Source organism: Ornithorhynchus anatinus, chromosome 10 (genome assembly GCF_004115215.2).
Source record: "Ornithorhynchus anatinus isolate Pmale09 chromosome 10, mOrnAna1.pri.v4, whole genome shotgun sequence".
Lineage (NCBI taxonomy): Eukaryota > Metazoa > Chordata > Mammalia > Monotremata > Ornithorhynchidae > Ornithorhynchus > Ornithorhynchus anatinus.
In genome coordinates, this window is record NC_041737.1 from 22,654,576 (window position 1) to 22,676,216 (window position 21,641).

Sequence of the window (21,641 nt, forward strand, 5' to 3'; positions counted from 1 at the left end):
AGAGAAGTTAAGTCACAAGGCAGGTAAGTGGTGGAGCTGGGACTCTGATTTCCAGGCCCATGATCTTTCCACTAGACCACATTGCTTCTCTACATCCATATGAAAACATTTTGTAAAACTGAATGGTGTGAACTGAATTAAAACCAGAAGGAAAGTGGGGCTATATATTAGTCTCCACAACAGGAAAACTGTCAAACCACCAAATAGTTTCATCACAGAGCTTATGCTATTCTAGGAACTATCCAGTTCTCTCCAGCATAAATCCAAACAAGACCAGAGTAGCATTTGGCTCTTCGGTAGAATTTGGTGATAGTGTGACAAGGTCATGTCTAAGTGGAGATTTAGTATTGACCAGCCACAGGAAATATGCAGAGTTACGTTAAGTAGTTTCACTAATATCACATACAGACCATACTTAATGAAATGGCAAGACAAGAGTTAGCTCCTTGAGGGCAAGAATTGTGTCTACTAACTACTGTAATGATCTTTGCAGAGTAAGTGCTCAACAATATTGATGATGTTTACTAATGATTTATAGAGTAGTGAAGTGACTTGCCCAACGTCATCCAGCAGATGAGTGACAGAGCTGGAATTAGAACACAAGTCCCCTGACTTCCAGGCCCAGGATCTTTCTACTAGTCAATGCTGCTTCCCTTATTCAAAATGAAACCAGATTTCTTTTTGTCCACAAAATACTTTCCTGAAGGAGGTTGTACATCCTGACTTGTGCTTGAACATTTTGCCAGAGAGAGATTAAAGATATAAGAACATTAGGAATGCCATATTGCATTATTAGTATTATGATCTTTAAACTCATGGTCCATCCAAACCAGTAATGGTGGCAGTAGGGAAACTGCTTGATGATTTCTGCCCTTGACATTAGGAGGGGCCCAGGGCTGTGGAAGTCCTCTGGTAGCTGCACTTTTGGAAATATGCTGCCAAACCAACAAACTTTAGAAATGCCATATTGCTGCTTTCTTTTCCTATTTATGAGTAATTTAAATTTTTCTTTTTTGACATGTTTTTACTGTTATTTGACATTACATGAGGATTTGTAATTGCCAGTAATAATAATAATTGCAGGATATGTGTTAAGCACTTACTGCACAAGAGGCACTAAGGAGTTACATTGGACATCTAAATTAAACAATCCCCACCACGTGCCTGTGCGTTGCCAGTGCCAATGCCTTCAGCTGCCTCTTATTACGGTCCTATGTTAAGCAGTTAGATTGCTTCGTTAATGCTGACTACAGTGTGTGTTTTCTCTGCTCTTTGGACATAGTCATGTTCCCATTTTGTTTTATTCAGGTGATTCTTCATTTCAAAATCAGCTTAATTTTTTTTTGCTTTTTAAACTTCTGCACTGCTGAATATTTGGACTACAGTTTGCCACTGCTCTCCTGTCTCTCCCACCCATCTTTTTTTTTTTAATTGTATTTCTTAAGTACTTACTCTGTGCCAGGCAATCAGGCTGGACACTGTCCAAATCTCCCATGGGGCTCACAGTCTGTGGATAAGGTAACAAAGCCTATAAGTTAAGTGACTTGCCCAAGATCATATAGCAAACAAGTGGCAGAGCCGGGATTAAAACCCAGATCCTTCTGATTTACAAGCTTGTGCTCTATCCACGAGACCACAGTGCTTCTGACTTCCTTCTTGCTACTGATAGGGCTCTGGGACTCAGCAGGTACCATGGTGTCTGAAAGGCTAAGTGTTAAAACCACAGCAGCTGCCCCTTTGGCCCATTGGTTAAAGCAGGGCTAAGTATTATCTGACCACAGGCCTGGCACCTAAATGACTTTTTTGGCTGTGCTACTGTTCCAGGTCTCCACGAATGGTCTTCAACCTGCATAATTCTAACCCATCTAACCCTTAGAGAAGCAGGATGGCTCAGTGGAAAGAGCACGGGCTTAGGAGTCAGAAGCATGGGTTCTAATCCTGGCTCCACCACCTGTCAGCTGTGTGACTTTGGGCAAGTCACTTCTCGGTGCCTAAGTTCCCTCATCTGTAAAATGGGGATTAAGACTGTGAGCCTCACGTGGACCACCTGATTACCCTGTATCTACCCTAGCGCTTAGAACAGTGCTTGGCACACAGTAAGCGCTTAACAAATACCAACATCATCATCATCTAACCCACTGGGCCTGCCTCGACTCTCCAGCTGCACATTGCCTTTTGGTTTGATGCAAAGGGTCTAAACCACACAGATCACTCTCCTTGCTCCTTGGGATTCTGGCAGAGCCAGTCCACCTGATGTAGAAATTTGCAATTTCTAAGCTTATATGGTTACCTCTTTCTCAAAATCCCATTTCCTTTCTTCAAGTTATATGGTGGCTCTGATTTCTGTAACATTCCAGTAATATTTATAAAAGTTCACATGATGGAACCAAAAAACTGATAGGTAAATTAGGGAAATAAAAAACACCTCTGGAAAACAAAATGTTGTTTTATACCACTGGAATGATGAACGTAATACGAATAAAAAGGTCAAAAATGATGAAATTTAAAAATATATTCTCACGTTTGAATCAAAAGTGAAAACCATCTTCTTTAATAACATTTCTTTATTCTTTTTCTCCTATATTTTATTCAACTGAGAAACAAACAGTCTTTATTTCCTACCACAGAAAAAACTTAGTAGTTCTATAATGTTCATACACACTTCAGTTAGTTTGGGAAGAAACAGAGTGGGTGAGGGAGGCCTGTGACCTTCCTAAAATTAAGAAATTGGGATAATTTTCTATTTACTTGTCTGAAGTGGCAGGAGAGAAAGGAGCGGTCACTGTGGTGCTCTGAGTGATCTTTGAACAGCACTGTTTCCATGGTGACATGTTATCTTTCATATTGTTAGATTTGGTTGCTGTGACCAAGGTGCTAGGGGGTTTAGGGCTAAGTGGAATGACCTCTCTTTAGTCTGCAGCTCCACCTCTTCAGCCAGTTAACAGTCTGCCAAAATTCTCAGATTTGGTTAAGTTGGCCCCCAAGGGGAATTTCCAAGCATTATTATTCACAGGTATCTTTTCGCATGTTTGAGGACACCTTCCTAACCTATAGGTGGAACTAACAGGAACTGAAGTTGAACTCTTCAAAAATCATGCTCAGAATTAATACTTAAACACTTCCTCCACTCTGAGGTACTATAAGACAGAATCAGATAACCAATTTGGACTCAGTCACTACCTCTGATAGGACTGCTGTAGACTGTAAGCTCCTGGTGGGAAGGGATCATGTCTACAGCGTGGCTCAGTGCAAAGAGCCTGGGCTTCGGAGTCAGAGGTCATGAGTTCGACTCCTGGCTCTGCCACTTGTCAGCTGTGTGACTGTGGGCAAGTCACTTAACTTCTCTGTGCCTCAGTTACCTCATCTGTAAAATGGGAATTAACTGTGAGCCTCACATGGGACGACCTGATTACCCTGTATCTCTCCCAGCGCTTAGAACTGTGCTCTGCACATAGTAAGCACTTACAAATACCAACATTATTACCAATTAAACAACACTGTACTTTACCAAATGTTTAGTACAATTGTTTGCACATAGCAAGTGCTCAATAAATATCATTGCTTGATAGGTTAATTCACAATTCTCCACCTAGAGCCTTTGGATTCAAATAGCACAAGAAGAAACAGACAGCCTGACCTAGTGGAAAGAGCATGAACCTAGGAATCAAAGACCTGGGATCTAATCTTGGCTCTACCTCTTGTCTGCTGTGTGACCTGGGCCAAGTCACTTCACTTCTCTTACCTTATCTGTAAAATGGCAATTAAAACTGTGAGCCCCCTGTGGGACCTGGACTCTGTCCAACCTTGTATCTCTTACAGTGCTTAGTACAGTGCTTGGCATATAGTAGGTGCTTAACACATACACTAAAAAAGAGAACAGTATATATCTTCATCACCCTATTTATTTTGTTTAATGAGATGTACATCACCCTGATTCTATTTATTTGCCATTGTTTTTATGAGATGTTCTTCCCCTTGACTCTATTTATTGCCATTGTTCTTGTCTGCCTGTCTCCCCCGATTACACTGTAAGTCCGTCAAAGGGCAGGGACTGTCTCTATCTGTTGCCGATTTGTACATTCCAAGCGCTTAGTACAGTGCTCTGCACATGGTAAGCGCTCAATAAATACTACTGAATGAATGAATGATTACTTTTATCATTGTGATTTTTTAAGTGCTGATTACATGACTAGCACTAACTGCTGGGGTAGGTGCACACTAATCAGGGTGGACACAATCCCTATCCCCTGTGAGGCTCACAAGCTTAAGAGTAGAACAGGTACTAAACCCCCCATTTTACAGTTGAAGGAACTGAGGCACAGAAAAACTAAGTGACTTACCCAAGGTCATCCAGCAGGCAAAGGGAAGAGCTGACATTTAAACCCAGGTCCTCTGACTCCTCTATCAGAGGAGAGCTGAGTGCCTTAAAGCCAAAGGTCAAGAGCTTTAAGGATAGAAATGTAGACAGTATGATCAGGCAACAGAGTGAAGTATGAACTAGAGGAAGGGAGTTGAGTGAGGAGGCTGATACACTAGTCGAGGTGGGCTATATTCAAACCTTTAGCTGATCAAGAAAGAGATCTAGAGAGACTGACCCACCAAGGACAGAGGTAGAGCCTATTACCAAGGATACTGCCCTTCTAATCAATGACCTGCAGGGCTTAGATATAATCTCAACCAACCAGAGCACTCTTGAGGACTGAGTAGACTGAGGGTGTAGATCCTAGCAGGAGCTATAAAAGGGTATGTTATCTCCCTTCCACTGCTCAGTTTCTTACCCCTACATGGCTCTACCAACAGCACTGAATCTACCTCAGTACTAGTAGGGCTTTTTGGCTGGGATGGTAGGACAAAACCTCTCAGCTCTACTAGCTATTTTTGCATCGTGGAAGCAGAAGAGAATAAGTGCTCTTCCTCTTCATCAGAGGTTGTCCGCAGCCATTTTTGCATCCCAAAATTCTGATCACGTTGGCTATAATATGTGTAGACTTCATCCGGCAATTGCCCTCATCTGTCTAGAAACCACTATCCAGGGGACTGTGACTAGTTTCCACCTCTATATTCTTTCCTAATGCTTACTACAGTGCTATGCATACAGTAAGCACTTAGTAAATACTACTACTCGAGAAGTTATATACATAGCCATAATTTATTTATTTCTGTTAATGTCTGCCTCCTTCTATAGATTGTAAGCTCTTTATGGGTAGGTAACAGATGTCTACCTACTCGGTTACATCGTACTCTCCCAAACATTTAGTACAGTGTTCTGCACACAATGACACAACTGATTGCTGCCATGTCATTCCCTTCCTTTGTAACAGGACAAAAAAATAGTGAAAAGTTGTATATTTTGTGTTCAGTTTTCTTAAAAGTTATTAATGTATAAAACCAGAGAGGCAGTGTGGACTAGTGGAAAAAGCATGGGCCTGGGAGTCAGAAGACCTGGATTTTAATTCCGGCTTTGCCAAATGCTTGCTGTGTGACCTTGGGCAAGTCACTTCACTTCTCCATGCCTCAGTTCCCTTCTTCTCCCTTCCACTTAGACTGTGAGCCCCATGTGGGACATGATGATCTACTTGTTTATGTAAGGCTTTGGAAAGGGTTATTTATGTTAACTCATGTGAAGTATTCAGCTCTTTTAAAATCCAGTTTTTTGGTTTAGTCTTGGTCAGTTCTCTATCCTACCCTCAAAGCTGCACTTGTGGTAATTTGAAGAATCAGGCAGGAAAGGAAAAGAAAAACTGCCATTTTCTAAATGAAGTTTTTTTCAATAAAAGCAAAGAAGTGATGTGAAAGCTGTGTGGCGGGCTTCATGGGTTAAAGGGAAAGCCTGATCTTCCTCCTGGTGATTAAATTCCTTGAGGGCAGAGACCACTGTAAACATCTTTTTGGAAGCTCTAGTACAGTGCTCTACCCATAGTAAAGCAGTGTGGCCTAGTGGAAAGAGCATGGGTCTGGGAATTAGAGGATCTGGATTCTAATTCCCACTCTACCACTAGTCCGGTGAGAGACCTTGGACAAGTCATTTCTCTGTGCCTGTTGCCTCATGTGACTTCAAGCGCTTAGTACAGTGACCCCAATTAGACTGTAAGTCCGTCATTGGGCAGGGATTGTCTCTATCTGTTCCCAAATTGTACATTCCAAACGCTTAGTACAGTGCTCTGCACATAGTAAGCACTCAATAAATACTATTGAATGAATGAATGAAAAGGAGGAAAGTGTCATCAATACCTGGGTGAGCTGCAAGTTTACTCCTATTTGAGAAAGTAGGGTGCAAAAAAATATTTAAAGCATTATCATATTGACTCAATCAAGAACTTAAATCACGTATCTTTGAGCATCAATTTTTCACATACCTTTATAAGCACTTTTTTAGGGGTACTAAAGACACAAATCATTCATGATTTGATGTTTTCAAATATCTAGAAACTTCCTTATTTTGCAATCCATTCTCAGAAGTTTTCTAATCCACCAATTTTGAAAATATGGATTTTTCAACATAATCTTTAAAAAACTATCTCCAATATTAAGATGTCAGTAATTCCCTAGAGCATGGTAATACATACTAATTCATTTTCCTAATTACTATATAATGAAGTTACACATTTCTCAGTTTAAATTTTGTACAAATCATTTGACACCAATTAACCCTACAAGATCCATTTTACATTTCCTACAAAACATATTCATTATCCATATTAATTTCCTATCCCACAGAATTTCACAACTCCACATTAGTGAAATCATTAAATTATATATGAATGCTTATGCCAGAAGTAGTGCAAATTTATTCATTTTTTCCTCATAATGAAATTATATTTGACAAATATTGAACTCATGTATTTATTGAACTCGTATTTATAGCAAGGGAAAAAATCCTTCCACATTCTGTATTAGTTATTGTTGATATCCCCTACCAAAAATCAATCCCCGCCTCGCCATGGTTGGGGGCTGAAACAACCCAAAGTAAGTGAGTCCCTGCTGAAACAGCCGTCAATTAATCATATTTGAGGACTTACTGTGTACAAAGCACTGTACTGAGTGGTTGGGAGAGTTCCTTTAGTGCTGAAAAACCCCCTTAAGTGTCTGAGGTGGACAAGCTCAGCAGAAACACTAGAAAGAGCTGGTTGACTTGTATTATGAAAAATGCAGCAGCTGCTGATGTGGCGACCATGGCAACCACCTGCTGGTCTAGGGCACTATGGTATAGCATCCACACTAGGTTGGACCAATTGAGCCATAAATGATTTTTTTCCCTAATATTCCTGATGTGCTTCCCCAGATTGCTGCATTCCTGCCTCTTCCCATACTTTGCTCCCACCGTACCAGCAGGAACATGACTGGCAGTGACATGAGAGTGCAAATGGCATCATGCAAACCATCATCCCTACTGTCAATTCCTTCACTAGGATTCACATTCCCAAAGTCTTGTAAGGGCACAGTATATGTCATCTTCATCATCACTGTCGTCATCAATCTTCATAATTATTCAACTCCCTCATACCATTTTTTAAACATTCTGAAGTCACACTATTCTTTGGCATCAATGAAGGTAAGAAACACTTTTTTTTTTAGTTAATCCACCAATCATCATTAGGACCTCTGCTTTTTCGCCTTCCTTAATTCTGTACTGCCCTTCTTACATGGCTATTGGATGGTGATTGTTCAAACTTTCATCATCTGACAAATAAAAAAAATCCTGTTCTTGCTTCCACCATAACAGTCAAAGGAAGTTATTTCAACTTCTCAAATAAAGAAATGAATTATTCAAGGTCACACAAATGGGGAGAAGAGGCATGATTTCTTTCTCCATGAGAATATCTGGTCACTTTTTAATATTAGTGAACGCTTGAAGTTAAACCTGGAGTGCAGTCATCATCAACTTTTCAAGATGTGAAATGCAGAGACTATAAATTACTGAGCCTCATAATTGATCAATATTTTTGACTAATAAACAAGAACTACTTCTTGAGCCCTATATTGTCGCTGCATCGTCATAATTGATTTTTAGTTTGTCTAAAACTCCTTTCTTCACTTGTCACTTTCCTACCTCTGAATTTTATCTTTGTACAGAACAATTTCACTACCCCTTAAAGTTGGAAAGGCTTTGTTCATGTAGTTGTAATTCTGTAGCTTATCTTAAACTTCTTACCTTTAGCAACCATATTTATTGAATGCTTACTCTGTGCAGAGCGCTGTACTAAGCACTTGGGGGAGTACAATGTAGCAATACAACATAGTTTATAGAAATGTTCCCTGCCCATCGTTAGCTTACGGTCTAGATGGGGAGACAGACAGTATAAATATAATATGCTATATTATAATACAATATGAATATATCATTTACATTTATCTTATAGAAATTGATCAATTATATATTTATTATAAAAACAATGCAAATTTCAAGGATGATTTTGAATGTTTTATTAGGTTCTAATTCAAACACATTTTCAAATAATTTCAATCCTGTTTAATCCATCAGAATTACTTAGACTTCTGATATATGATGCTGAAGCAAAGTGGCAAAGTTTCTGAATTGCAAAATTATAATTGCATAATTAAAGGGCCATGGAGAGCACAAGACCTTTGGTAGTCAGGTAAAAAGAGGCAAAACTAGAATGGGGAGTCAGATAGGTTGTAATTTCATAAAGGGAATAAATATCAGACTGTATTTTACTATTAATAATAATAATGGTCTTTGTTAAGCACTTACTATATGCCAGACACTGTTCTAAGTTGTGGAGTGGAGTTTAGCAAATCGAGTTGGACACAGTCCCTGTCTCGTGTGGGGCTTGCAGTTTCAATCCCCATTTTACAGATGAAGTAAAAGGGACAGATAGAACCCATGACCTTCTAACTCTCAGCTCCATGTTCTATCGACTAGCCATGCTGCTTTAAAATTTGGAAAGAGGTGCTGTGGCCCAAAACACAAATGGATATGGTCAGAATATGGTTGCATGAGTATGACTAAGGCCCCAGAGGTAATAAAATGAATTTACCTTTTCATGGAGAATCAGCCATTGAATGGAATGGACAGCATCTAAGCATGAGAAGTTGAAATAAACCCCAAAATGTTAGTCTTGAAGTTGGGGAAGAAAATTTGTCTTTTATTAATTCATAAGTCTTTTTAAATATTATATACCACATGATCCACCAGTTCTCAGAACTATAATAGTATATAATTTACCCATATATGCACATCATAAATATCCCACCATTCACAGTATGCAGCCCCCTGCTCCTAGGCTGCTGGCAAGTTTCTCCAAAGCAGAAAAATTGCACGTCCATTATTCAGTCATTCAGTCATATTTATTGAGAGCGTAATGTGTGTGTGCAAAGCACTGTACTAAGTGCTTGGGAGAGTACAATAGAACAATAAACAGACACATTTCCTACCTATAACAATCCATTAGGCACACTAATCAACATGGAATAAAACTTCAGGTGAAGTTGAAGATTTCTGGTGCAGTTATTTATGAGACCCATTTTTTTAATTGTTATCCATTAAGTGCTTACTATGTGCACGTACAATGTAAAGTGCTGGGGCACATACAAAATAATCAGACACTTGGATTTACCAGTAGCACAGTATCTTTAAGAGGAGAATGGCTCCTTGCTTAATCTAAATTAGACAAAGTATTCACTAAAATTAAAAATACCACTATCACAGTCAGAACTCCTTCTGCAGCCTTCTACAAAACCCATAACCATGTTATTACTCCCGATTTAATTTTGTGAAGTAACTCTGAGTTATTTGTAAAAAGTTACTCCATCACCATCATCATCATCAGTATTTGCTGAGCACTGTAATAAGTGCTTGGGAAAGTACAATATTACAGAGTTGGTAGACCTGTCCCTGCCCACAGTGAGCTTTCAGCAATAGTTTGGTGATACTTAATCAGTTATATTTATTGAGAGTTTACTGTGTACAGAGCACTGTATTAAGCATTTGTAAGTACAATAAAAAGGAATCCATAAGCCTTTTCAAGAGATCCTGGCATGAATCCTAAATTATAGCATGTAAGCCTTTGGGAAAACAAACCCTATAATACAATCATTTACAACACATCCACATTTTCAAGGAATACAATGTGACTGGATCATAGGTATCTATATTTAAATCTCTTTAACATCCTGAAGTCATGTTTGCTCTGAAAGGCCATCAGATAACTTAGCCATGTACAAAGCATAAATGTTTCCTAACTTATAAGGGCATCATTTGTTGTTCTGACCAAAATGATTGAAAAAAATTCAGGAAAAAAGTATGAACTAAGAAGTATAAATCAATTAAGATGTTTTTTAAAAATCTTGGATTAGATGTTTTGTTTGTCTTTCAAGTTTTTCTGCGGTCATTTACATACTGAAGGAAGCTAATACAATATCCAACTCCAAGTTCTTACAAATTCTCATTTGGCCTGCCTCTCTTTTATATTTTTTCTGATATTGGGATGTGGGTTTTGGGGTTTTTTTGGTCTTCTATGTCAAGGAGACAAAGTAATGGGGTCCTAATGAAGAATCAAGTTTTGAAAATGGCATGGAAAGCAGTAAGTTATTGATTTGGAAAATCAAAACATTGTTTCCATTTGGCTATTTTAAAAAGGCCTATATAGAAATCTGCCATTATTGAGAGAGATAAAGAAAACCCTGGGGAGATACACGAGGTAAAATTAAATGACCGAAAATCAGTTCTTTAACATGGGAGTTGGTTCCAGAAGAACTTCAGATTCTCTACAACTCACATTAATAATAATAATAATAATAATGTTGGTATTTGTTAAGCACTTACTATGTGCAGAGCACCGTTCTAACCACTGGGGTAGATACAGGGTAATCAGATCCCACGTGGGGTTCACAGTCTTCATCCCCATTTTACAGATAAGGGAACTGAGGCATAGAGAAGTTAAGTGACTTGCCCACAGTCACACAGCTGACAAATAGCAGAGCTGGCATTTGAACCCATGACCTCTGATTCCCAAGCCCAGGCTCTTTCCACTGAGCCATGCTGCTTCTAATTCTCATGTCTTAGACAAAGCCATGTGCACATGCACTATCAATTCTTCCACTGACTCCCAACAGACATATGTTGTGAGAAGAACATTCTCATTCCTCAGTCGTATATAATGAAAATACTAGTGATAGAAGAACTCACAGGATATGGGGGAGGACATCAAATGAGAGGATGAATAGTTCAGGAATGATGTGAGTAACCAAGATAAGAGGCAGGACTGTACAAATGTTAAAGGAATTTGCAGAGGGAGATGGGGAGTAATTCGACCTTGGTGTCAGTATTTTGAAAGGTCCAAAAGGGCTGAAAAATGTAAAAGGGATGCAGAGGCTTTTTTTTTTTATGTTCTTCACTATCCCTGCTGAGTTTACGTAATTCTTAACTTCTCGATCCTTTTCCTTATTTTTCTTCTTCCAGAAGTGGAGCTAACAGCTGTGGCCACAGATGGTGTATGCTTGCCAGTTGCAAATTCCAGATGCTAATCATTATATTAAAATGTCTTTTTAGTAGTGCCATTTGGAGTTGTTACTGGCATGTTGGCTTTTGTCTCCCTTTGCTCCCTAGTCCATTTTTCCTGAATTAGAATGCAACAGATGGCACATTTGACTTGATTTCCAGATGACAATTTCTTAAACTTTTTTTAAATGCGAAAGGTTCACATTCGACTATATAAAATCCATTCCATACTGGCAAAAATTAGATTATACAAGTGAAGAGAAAATACAGATAGTTCAGAAGTGGTGTAAGCTAGTTTTGGCATGGCTAAAATACAGACCTATTTCAAATCAATTAATGGCATTTATTGAGCACTTACTGTGTTTAGAGCACTGTACTAGGGAAGCAGTGTGGCTTGTGGAAAGAGCACGGGCTTGGGAGTCAGAGGTCATGGGTTCAAATGCCGACTCTGCCACTTGTCAGCTGTGTGACTTGGGGCAAGTCACTTCTCTATGCCTGAGTTACCTCATCTGTAAAATGGGGATGAAGAATGTGAGCCCCATGTGGGACAACCTGATCACCTTATATCCTCCCCACCCAGCAGTCAGAACAGTTCTTGGCACATAGTAAGTGCTTAACAAATACCATTATTATCATTATTATTCCTAAGTGGTTGGGAGAGTACAATACAACAGAATTGACAGAAACAGATCCCTGATCTCAAGGAGCTTACCAACTACTGGAGGAGCCTACAATCTACCCTAATGTCACCTGGCTCTTTAGACTTCCTACATAATTAGGAACCAAGGTAAACTAACCATATCATTGACATAGTGGGGCTTTCTTTAGGAATGTGGTATTACATATCCATGTGGAATAGAGGATCAAAAATCTTGGCATAGTAAGAAAGTGAAAATTAAAATGTACCTTTTTTTTTTCCTTTTGTCTAAATGTCAATGTCTATCCAACATGAAATGTTTCTGTGTAGTCTAATGATATTTTGGCATCACAATTACAGTACAATTGCAAAGCACTGGAGCCACCAACTGTTCAAAAGTGGCAATACCTTCCTAGGTAGTGTTTCCAGTTTGCTTTTAGAGAAAAAGAAATAAAAATAGGAAATGAGCACAAAATGTTTGTAAATAATCTTGAAATACTAACATTGAGACTTGTCTATTTGGTCCCTTTAAGAAAATGTACTCAGCACTCTGTCCAAAGACAATAATTAACTTTTGTAGCACTAGAATAGTTCATCAGTCACGATCCTTTGGTAAGTCTAGTGAGGCCGAATAAGTTGAGTTTTAGAATCCTTGTCCTAGCTTCTTTCACACTCTCATGTCACAAAACTGGCATTTGCTTCTACCTCTTTAGGGATTTCAGACCTATATTCTGGTTCACATCCTTCCTAATAACTGTTCTAGTTAAGGATCTGTATATATCAACAAGGGTTTCATGGCTTTTCTGCGAGTAGAGGTGAGTAATGCTGAGCTTTCCATGCTCTACAGCATCAATCCCTTTGGCCTCAGCAAGTGTTGTGAGATGTCTGGCTGGGGGTATGAATATGAGGTTTTATGGCCATGGGACAGAAATGTCTGTCATTTTCAGCATAAGGCAGTTATTGGGCCCTCATAATAATAATAATAATAATATGTACAGCATTTAAGTGTTTACTATATGTCAAACACTGTTTTAAGTACTGAAGCAAGATAATCAAGGCTGAGGCAAGATAATCAAGTTCAACAAAGATCAAGTTGCTAATCAAGTTGGACAGAGCCCCTGCACTACATGGGACTCAGTCTAAGGGGAAGGGAGAACAGGTACTGAATCCCCACATTTTACAGATGAAGCAATTAAGGCACAAAGAAATAGAGTGACTTGTCCAAAGTCACATAGCAGGTAAATGGCAGAACCAGAATTAGAACCCAGGTCCTCTGACTCCACTAGGTTACATTGCTTCTCACCCACTTCATCTGAAGAACAGCAGTGAAGGTGTAATTTTATGTGGAACTATAATTTGCATTAAGTTAGCCATTCAAATATAACAAGCTATGTTTAACAGTAAAAAGAAATCATGCAGCTAGTGTTTATTTGAATAAGTTAACACACCTGGTATTGGAAGAATGCTGATCTACTTGAATATGTGATTCATATGTGACTAAACATGTGACTAGAATGTCATTAGTCATCTAATTGTTGGACCCTATTTTAAAAGGCCAACTTTCACTAATATTACTTTTTTTCCCTGAATTTCAATAGTAATCCCTCATATGGATCTGCAACTGAGCACTTCAATCTCCTCGCAGACTAGCTATGACTAAATCACAAAGGTCTTGTACTCAGGTGACTGTTGATCAAATTATGGAATACCTTCAATGTTAGAAGGAAAATACTGCTTACTAGGCACAGTATTTATTGCAATAGACTATATGAAGCACAAATAGGAGGGGTACAGATAACCCTTCTTGGGGACAAATGACAATAGGAAAGCACCTCTAGACTGCAAGCTTATTATAGGTAAGGAACGCATCTACCAACTCTGTTATACTGCACTCTTCCAATCGCTTAGTAGAGGGCTCTGCACACAGTAAGTGCTCAAATACAATTGATTACCAGGTAAATGCTCTTTACACAGGAAATTTTTTACTCCTTTCGCTTTTCACATTACTCCTCCATAATGAGACAGAGCACTGGTCTGCAGGTAGGTTTCAGAGCAAGGATGACTAAATGGATAGATTATTTAAAATGTAAAGGGATGGGAAAAAAACCACCATAAATACAGAGAAAACTGCCTTTGGAGGCTACCCCAAAATTCCCCAAAGACTATTTTTAGTAATGGCACTATATACAATAGGAAATAAGGAAATACTTAATGTAAGCATAATCCTTAAGCACTTTGATACTCACCTCAGCACCACAATATACAGGTACTTGTGTATCCACTATCTCCCCTTTCCCTAATCTTCTTTACTGTCCATCTCTCCCTTAGCCCGGTAAATTCCTTGTAGACTAAGATTGCATCAACCAACTCTTTTATAATGTACTTTATCGACATTCAGTACAACACTCTGCACATAGTAAGCATTCAATAAATGCCATTGATTGATCAATAAGCTGGGCAGTAAGCTGTCAAACTCTGCAACTCTAGATAAGAAATAAAACAATTTAAAAAGCCAGCATGTCTTTGGGCACAGAGCACATCTGAGTGTGGGAACAATGGTACGGCTGAGAGACAAGGACCGCCCCCCTCAAAAGACAATCCATATCCTACCAGTTTCATTACAGCCATCTACAGACCATACTCAACAACAAATAGCAGAACGATAAAGTACTGGAATGCAGTTAGCTTGCCTGTATTGAAACAGTGCTCACAGCTAAGCGGTACAGGTCTGCAACGGAGGTGTCTGTTGGCATAAGAGGTGTTTGGTTGGCTTACAAATTTGTCTGGATGTTTTAATCAATTCTATTCACTCCAAAGCAAAGGGGTTGAACTACAGTTCAACATGGTACAGCCTCTATCTTCCAGGCATCTGATACATTCTGAGACCAGTTTAGTTCGCACCCCCTGTGTATGACCCCACTGGGCTGAGCAGTGGTTAAGGTGCTCCCGGGTCTGGGTTTTGGTTGTTTTTTTTTTTAAATGGTATTTGTTAAGTGCTTACTCTGTGTCAGGCACTGCACTACAATTGAGGTAGATGAAAGCTAATTAGATTGGACACAGTCCATGACCCACACGGGGCTCACAGTCTTAATCCCCATTTTAACAGTGAGGTAACCGAGACACAGAGAAGTGAAGTGACTTACCCGAGGTCACATAGCAGACAAGTAATGGAGTTGGATTTAGAAAACAGGTCCTTCTGACTCCCAACCCCTGGCTCTACCCACTAAGACACACTGCTTCTCCCGGGCTCAGAACACTGTTAACGCTGGGTAATTTATTTTGTCATTTTCTTAATTAAATAAAAAAATACAAAAAGCATGAGGCTACCTTACAGATGATTTCTTCTTTTCCATACTCCTGATAAGTGGGAAGATGGACCTTGAGCAGCACAAGGAGCTGCTACAGAGATGCTTGACTGCCACTTTCCTGCATTGAGGGAAGGGAAAAGGACCGCTGTCAACCACCCCTTCTGGAACAGCTTCTGTGTCCTCTGGTTCAGCAGTGGAAGCTATGTGCGCATCTCCCATAGTCCAAATAACTTGGTAGTGGCGGCGACATCAGTAACAACAGCAGTTCTCCTCCTTTGTCCAGGGGGGCCCCTGACTGCAGCAGCGGGGTCAGTTCCAGGTTCACCCACAGCAGCCTGGAAAGCAGGAAACCTCCCAAGGAACTGAGGCTCTGAGTTCCCTAGACTCAGGGAACTCAGGGAACCTCCCTGGGACTGAGGCGGCCCAGACCAAGGTCCCCCCCGCCACCAAAGTCATCCACACTTGCTTTGGTTCCTGAAGAAGCCATGAGCACCTGCCACAGTTGGCCTGAATTCCTTCCCAGCTTCATGGGAAGTCCCACCTCCCTCTTCCCTGGCGCTGTCCCCTGCCTAGAAAATCAGGCGATGTGGTAATTTAAGCTCTAAGATCAATCAGTAGCCACTAAAAAGCACACATTTGTCATTTCATCTTGAAGGATTTAGACTGAATAACGTGTCATAGAGGAAAATGTGCCAACCCATCATGGAACCGGAAGCATGTTTAAGAATGGACAACAGCAGGACACCAGGATTACTACTCAAGAGGAAGCTGAAAGAAGGCATTAACAAGTCGGGAAGTCAGAAATAATGCTAATAAGGCATAATGAAGCACAACCTCAAACCATCAACATTACAGTGGACTGCTGGGATCTCATTTCTGCACACTGACCAGACAGATATGTAGCATCTTAGAAGGGGTTGCTCTTCTCGAGTAAGTCTTTGTAAAGATTATAAGATAGATGATTCTTTCGTTCATGACATTTTTCTTGGCTACTTTGCTCCATTTTATCTCCATCCTTAACGTTCTGCGACTGAAATAAAATGCAATATGCTAATGTGTGTCTGACCAAGATAGACAGGAAGAAATACTTCTCAGCTTTCGCTTTCCAACTCCTTATATACCCTTGAGCCATGTTGGCATTTTAAAGGATGAACACTTCAGGAATTTGGAATTGGAGAAGAAATAGTGAAATGGGAGTCAAGAGACCTGGGTTTTAGTAAATTGAGAGCCCCGGATGAAGCAGCAACTTCATCCAATCTGATCCATTGGTATTGATCCCAGCACTTAGCACATACTCAGAACTTTATTTTATCAATATTATTACCGGATTGATAATCTATTTTAGACTGAGATTGACTTTGGCTTTTTTTTCTGATATACTCATGCCTAGCCAGTCTTCAACCATTTTATATTCATGTAGGTTTTTTTTTTTGCACCCAAACACATTTTTGTATTTGCCCCCATTTAATTCCACCCTCTTTGTGTAAGACTTCATTTTTAATTTGTTTAGGTCACTTTCTTCTAAATAGTTGGCAACCTTCCTCATTTTAGTACCTTCTGCATATTTAATGAGCATGTTCTCAATGCCTTCACTCAGTCCATCAGTAAAGGTATGAAATAGAAATAGTCCTGGGATGAAAAACAGTTCTCAAGACTGAGAAATGAGAAACATGTTTTAATACTTTGTCTATTATGCTGCTCTAGAAATCAAAGACGTTAAATAGTGTTGTGAAAAACTAAATATAGATGCTTATATGATCGATAGTTTTCACATAAAAGAGTAAGATTACTGGATAGCTAGGAGAAGGTCTGATGCTATCTTCTGTCTTTCGGTCTCTGGCATGCAGCACAGACCATATGCACTCTACGCTACTGTGGTCTAAAATTCTAATATGATTTTAGGCAATACTGTTGGAAAACAAATCCAGCCCTCTGGGAAACTCTTCTGAAACAGCATGTTAAAAGCACTACTCAAAGTTCTTGATCAGTTATGTAGGAGTTGCTATATACGCTAAAACTGCACTCTAATGGCACTTATTCCAGAAGACATACCAATAACTGAAAATTTAAGATACAGTCAAGCATCATCAACAATGGACTGTGGCAGTTTACTAGTGGAAGACAGGAGGCCACAGATAGACCAATTAGGTACTGTAGTTGCAGATGCAGTAGCATGGACAAAAACTATCTTAGCTGCAAATGATTATTGTATTAGTCAGCTTTTCCATCCATCCCCACATATACAGATGTATTAAAGTATGACTGATTAAAGTATCAACTTCAAAAAAACTAAGGACAGCCCTCATATGCTTTCTCTCTCCATCTGCTTATGCTGAAGTAGAGGGAGCTGGACTGTAGATTTATAGATCAGTATGTCTATGCAGTTTTTTCAGGATGATACTTTATCATACAGTACTGGACCCCTGGAAGACGGAAAGATAACAGCAAGCTGAATAATAAAAGAAAGTGTGTGGAAGGCATGGAAGGGCAGAAAAAGATGAAAAGGCTCAGCAAGAAAGAAAAGCAGCATGTTTTACAATGTATTTTTGAATCAGTACTATTAATAGGCTTCAGTTCCTCATACCCACCACACCCTCAGCTCCATATATATACTGTCATTTTCTCTATCAATAATTTAATGTCCACATCTAGATTGTACACTCCTATGGATAGAGATTGTCTACCATGCCTATCAATATTTTATCCTACCAATCATTTGGTACAGTGTTCTGAAATTAGTGAACAACAATACCATTGATTGCTATTGAGGTGCAAAAAAGGTGTTTACTATAGTGTTCTGCCTAGTGTAGGCTTGGATTTATTGACCTCCCCCTTACCTTTTTCCAGGTGGCGGGAATAGGGACATAAAGGGCAAGGGTGGAGAGGAGAGGAGTTAAGTGTAAATGTTTATTCACAGGTAACATAGTACTGTGGGGACAGAAGGAAGATTTGCCAGAATTATGTGGCAAATCTGGAGACCACTGGATCCGATAATGTGTGCCCAGAGGTAACCTTAAAATACCATAATTATTATTATATATTATTAGTTGAAGAAGCCCAATTAATGGTACTTGATGAGCATTTACTATGAGCAGAGCACTGTACTAAGTGCTTGGGAGCACAATGCAACAGAGTTGATGATGGTATTTGTTAAGCACTTACTATGTGTCAAGCACTGTTTTAAGTGTTGGGGTAGAAACAGGCTAATCAGGCTCATAGTCTTAATCCCCATTTTACAGATGAAATACCTGAGGCCTAGAGAGGTGAAGTGACTTGCCCAAAGTCACACAGCAGACAAGTGGCTGAGGTAGGATTAGAACCCAGGTCCTTCTGACTCCCAGGCCTGTGCTTTATCCATTAGGCCATGATGCTTAACAACCTCGGAAAAAACACGGCAAAATAAATTATGGATGCGTACATAAATGCTGCTAGGTGAGTATCAAGTGCGTAAAAGGTACGGTTCCAAGCGCTAGCAGGGAGAGGAAGAGGGGAAAGGAAGACTTAGTTGGGTTAAGCATCTTGGAGATGTGAGTTCAATAAGGTTTTGAAGATGTGGAGCTTGGTAGTCTGTTACATATGAATAGAGAGAGTTCCAGGCCAGAGGCAGGATGTGGGCGATGAAAGAGATGAGAGTGCAATGAGTAGGTTAGCATTAGAGGAGTGAAGTGAGCGGACTGGGTTGTAGTAGGAAATCTGAAACATAAGCTAGGAGGGGGCAAGTTGAGCTTGTTGTGGGTAGGGAATGTGTCTGTTTACTGTAGTAGTGTATTCTCCCAAGTGCCTAGTAAAATGCTCTGCACATGGTAGGCTCTCAATACATACGAATGAATGAATGTTTTAAGGCTAATGGAGTTTCTGTTTGATGTGGAGGTGGGAGGGCAACCCCTGGAGATTCTTGAGGAGTGGTGAAACACGAGCTGAACTTTTCTCAGACAAATGATCTCACCTGCAGAGTGAAGTGTGAACTGGAGTGGGGAGAAATAGGAGGCAGGGAAGTCAGTGAGCAGGTTGATGACAGTAGACAAGTGGGATGTAAATGCTTGGATCCGTGTGTAGTGGGTTTGGATGGAGAGAAAAGGGCAGATTTCAGTGATGTTGGGAAGGTTGAAGTAGCAGGATTCAGTGACAGGTTGAATGAGAGAGATGAGTTAATGCTAAGGTGATGGGCTGAGACAAGAGAGGATAGAACTGTTGTCTACAGTGAGGGGGAAGTCATGGGGCGGGCAGGATTTGGGGGGGAAAGTGAGTTCTGATTCGGACACGTTGAATTTCAACTATTGGTGAGATATCTAAGTGGAGATGTCCTGAAGGCAGGAAGAAAGACTGCAGAGAAGGAGAGAGCTAAGGCCTGGAGATGCAGATTTGGGAATCATACATATAGAGATGGTAGTTGAAGCCTTGGGATCAAATGAGTTCTCCAAAAGAGTGGGTGTAGATGGGGTGGACAGAAGACAATCAGGATGGACACAGTTCCTGACACATGTAGGGTTCAGTCTAAGTGACCTGCTGTGTGATGTTCGGTAAGTCACTTCTTTGTGCTTCAGTTACCTCATCTGTAAAATGGGTATGCAATAACTGTTCTCCTTTCCCTTAGAGTGTCAGACAGGGATTGTGTTTAACCTGAATGTCATTTATGTACACAAGTGCTTAATAAATACCACTATTACCATCACTACTGTAGAAATGATGGCAGAGATAATAATGTCATTTGTTAAGCGCTTACTATGTGCCAAGCACTGTTCTAAGCACTGGGGGGGGGAGATACAAGTAATCAGGTTGTCCCACGTAGGGCTCACAGTCTTCATCCCCACTTTACAGATGAGGTCACTGAGGCACGGAGAAGTTAAGTGACTTGCCCAAGGTCACAGAGCTAACAAGCGGCACAATGTTGCACCAAGGGACCTAGTACAAGAATACGACTGAAGAAAATATAGTAAGATTTTGAAATCTGCCTTATTATATTCCTGAAATTACCTTACTTCCCCGTAGGAAAAAAAAATTAGAAATAGAAATGAACAAAAACTTTCAATATATGATCTCAGAAGTTGCCAAATAGTGCGTTCGTTTTCAAATTGATGAGGCAGAGTATACTTGAGTGGAATATAATATCCACCGCTCTCTACAATAACAGTTGCCATACTTTAGTCTTTGCTTCCCATACTCTGAAGGGAAAAATAAATACGAGTACATTTTAGTACACAACAGAAGTCCTAAACTAGAAGGGCAATTTGAGTGTGCTTTTAACACCTATACGCCATGCAGTTCTACAGAACTTAACTTAGAACCACTTGAAAATTCTGTTCTTGAGACTTACCATTACAATCCTGAATTATAGCTATCGTTTGGGTTGGAGGATAACCTATTGGAGAAATTTTTATGATGTGCTCAAGTGTGACTGCTAAGGCCAATAAGTACTCCACAATCCATTCTACCATGGTTACATATAAAGATGACACTTTTCTAATTGTGGCATTTGCTTCTCACAGTGCCTGTTTCAGTTTTTGATTCTATTTCTTGATGTTACGCTTTTTTAAAGCCACTACGCTATGAGAGTCACCTCATTTTTAATTGTGGCTCTATCTTCTATTGATGACTTCTCAGGTCTATGGCTTGCATAAATGGTTAGTGTCAGTATGTAAAATTAGCGGTCTTTTTTCAGCTTACTGAAGCCCTAACTACTTTTGGGTTAATTTTAAATTTAGCATTTTTGATTAACTGCTCTTACCTAAGAAGTGGGGACAATTTTCAAGCCATCCTGCCAAAGAAGGATGAAATATCCCCCTAGTTGTAGCTAAATAACCTCAGAGTAGAGGTTGGAAGCATACACCAATGAGATTGTTTTCAGAAAACACATGCCTCACATAAGGTTTTTCCTCTGACATTTCTTTTCTCCACGTGTGAAAATATCATGTGCTTACTTACAAAACATGGGTCAGGTATTTTTGCTACTGAATTACACGAACAACATCAGAGTATTTATTTTAGAGGAAGTCACACAAAGTCATGCTCCTTCATTCAAAGTGTTTATTTCCATTCAAAAATACCTGTTGACACTTAGATACTAGAGCAAGAAAGCCTGCAGCATAAAAGACCACCAAAGACTACTGTGTATTTAATGCTGAACAGACACAGTCTGGGTTCAGAGTTACTTGGGAAAGTCTTAGATTCCACAGCGTTTACAGCTAAATATTAGCTGCCACATGCTCTCTGAGGCCAAAGTTAACTGGGAGGTGGA

The 21,641-nt window shown here is 39.7% G+C and overlaps 1 protein-coding gene across 1 annotated transcript in view; it reads right to left on the reverse strand.

Annotated features, from left to right (window-relative positions):
• Window positions 1–20,841, reverse strand: part of LOC120638649 — a 95,993-nt gene extending 75,152 nt beyond the window's left edge. Inside the window, exon 1 of the mRNA XM_039913282.1 lies at window positions 20,721–20,841. Within this exon, the coding sequence (XP_039769216.1) occupies window positions 20,721–20,841 (121 nt within the window). The remainder of the gene's footprint in view (window positions 1–20,720) is intronic.
• Between the last annotated feature and the right edge of the window lie 800 nt (window positions 20,842–21,641).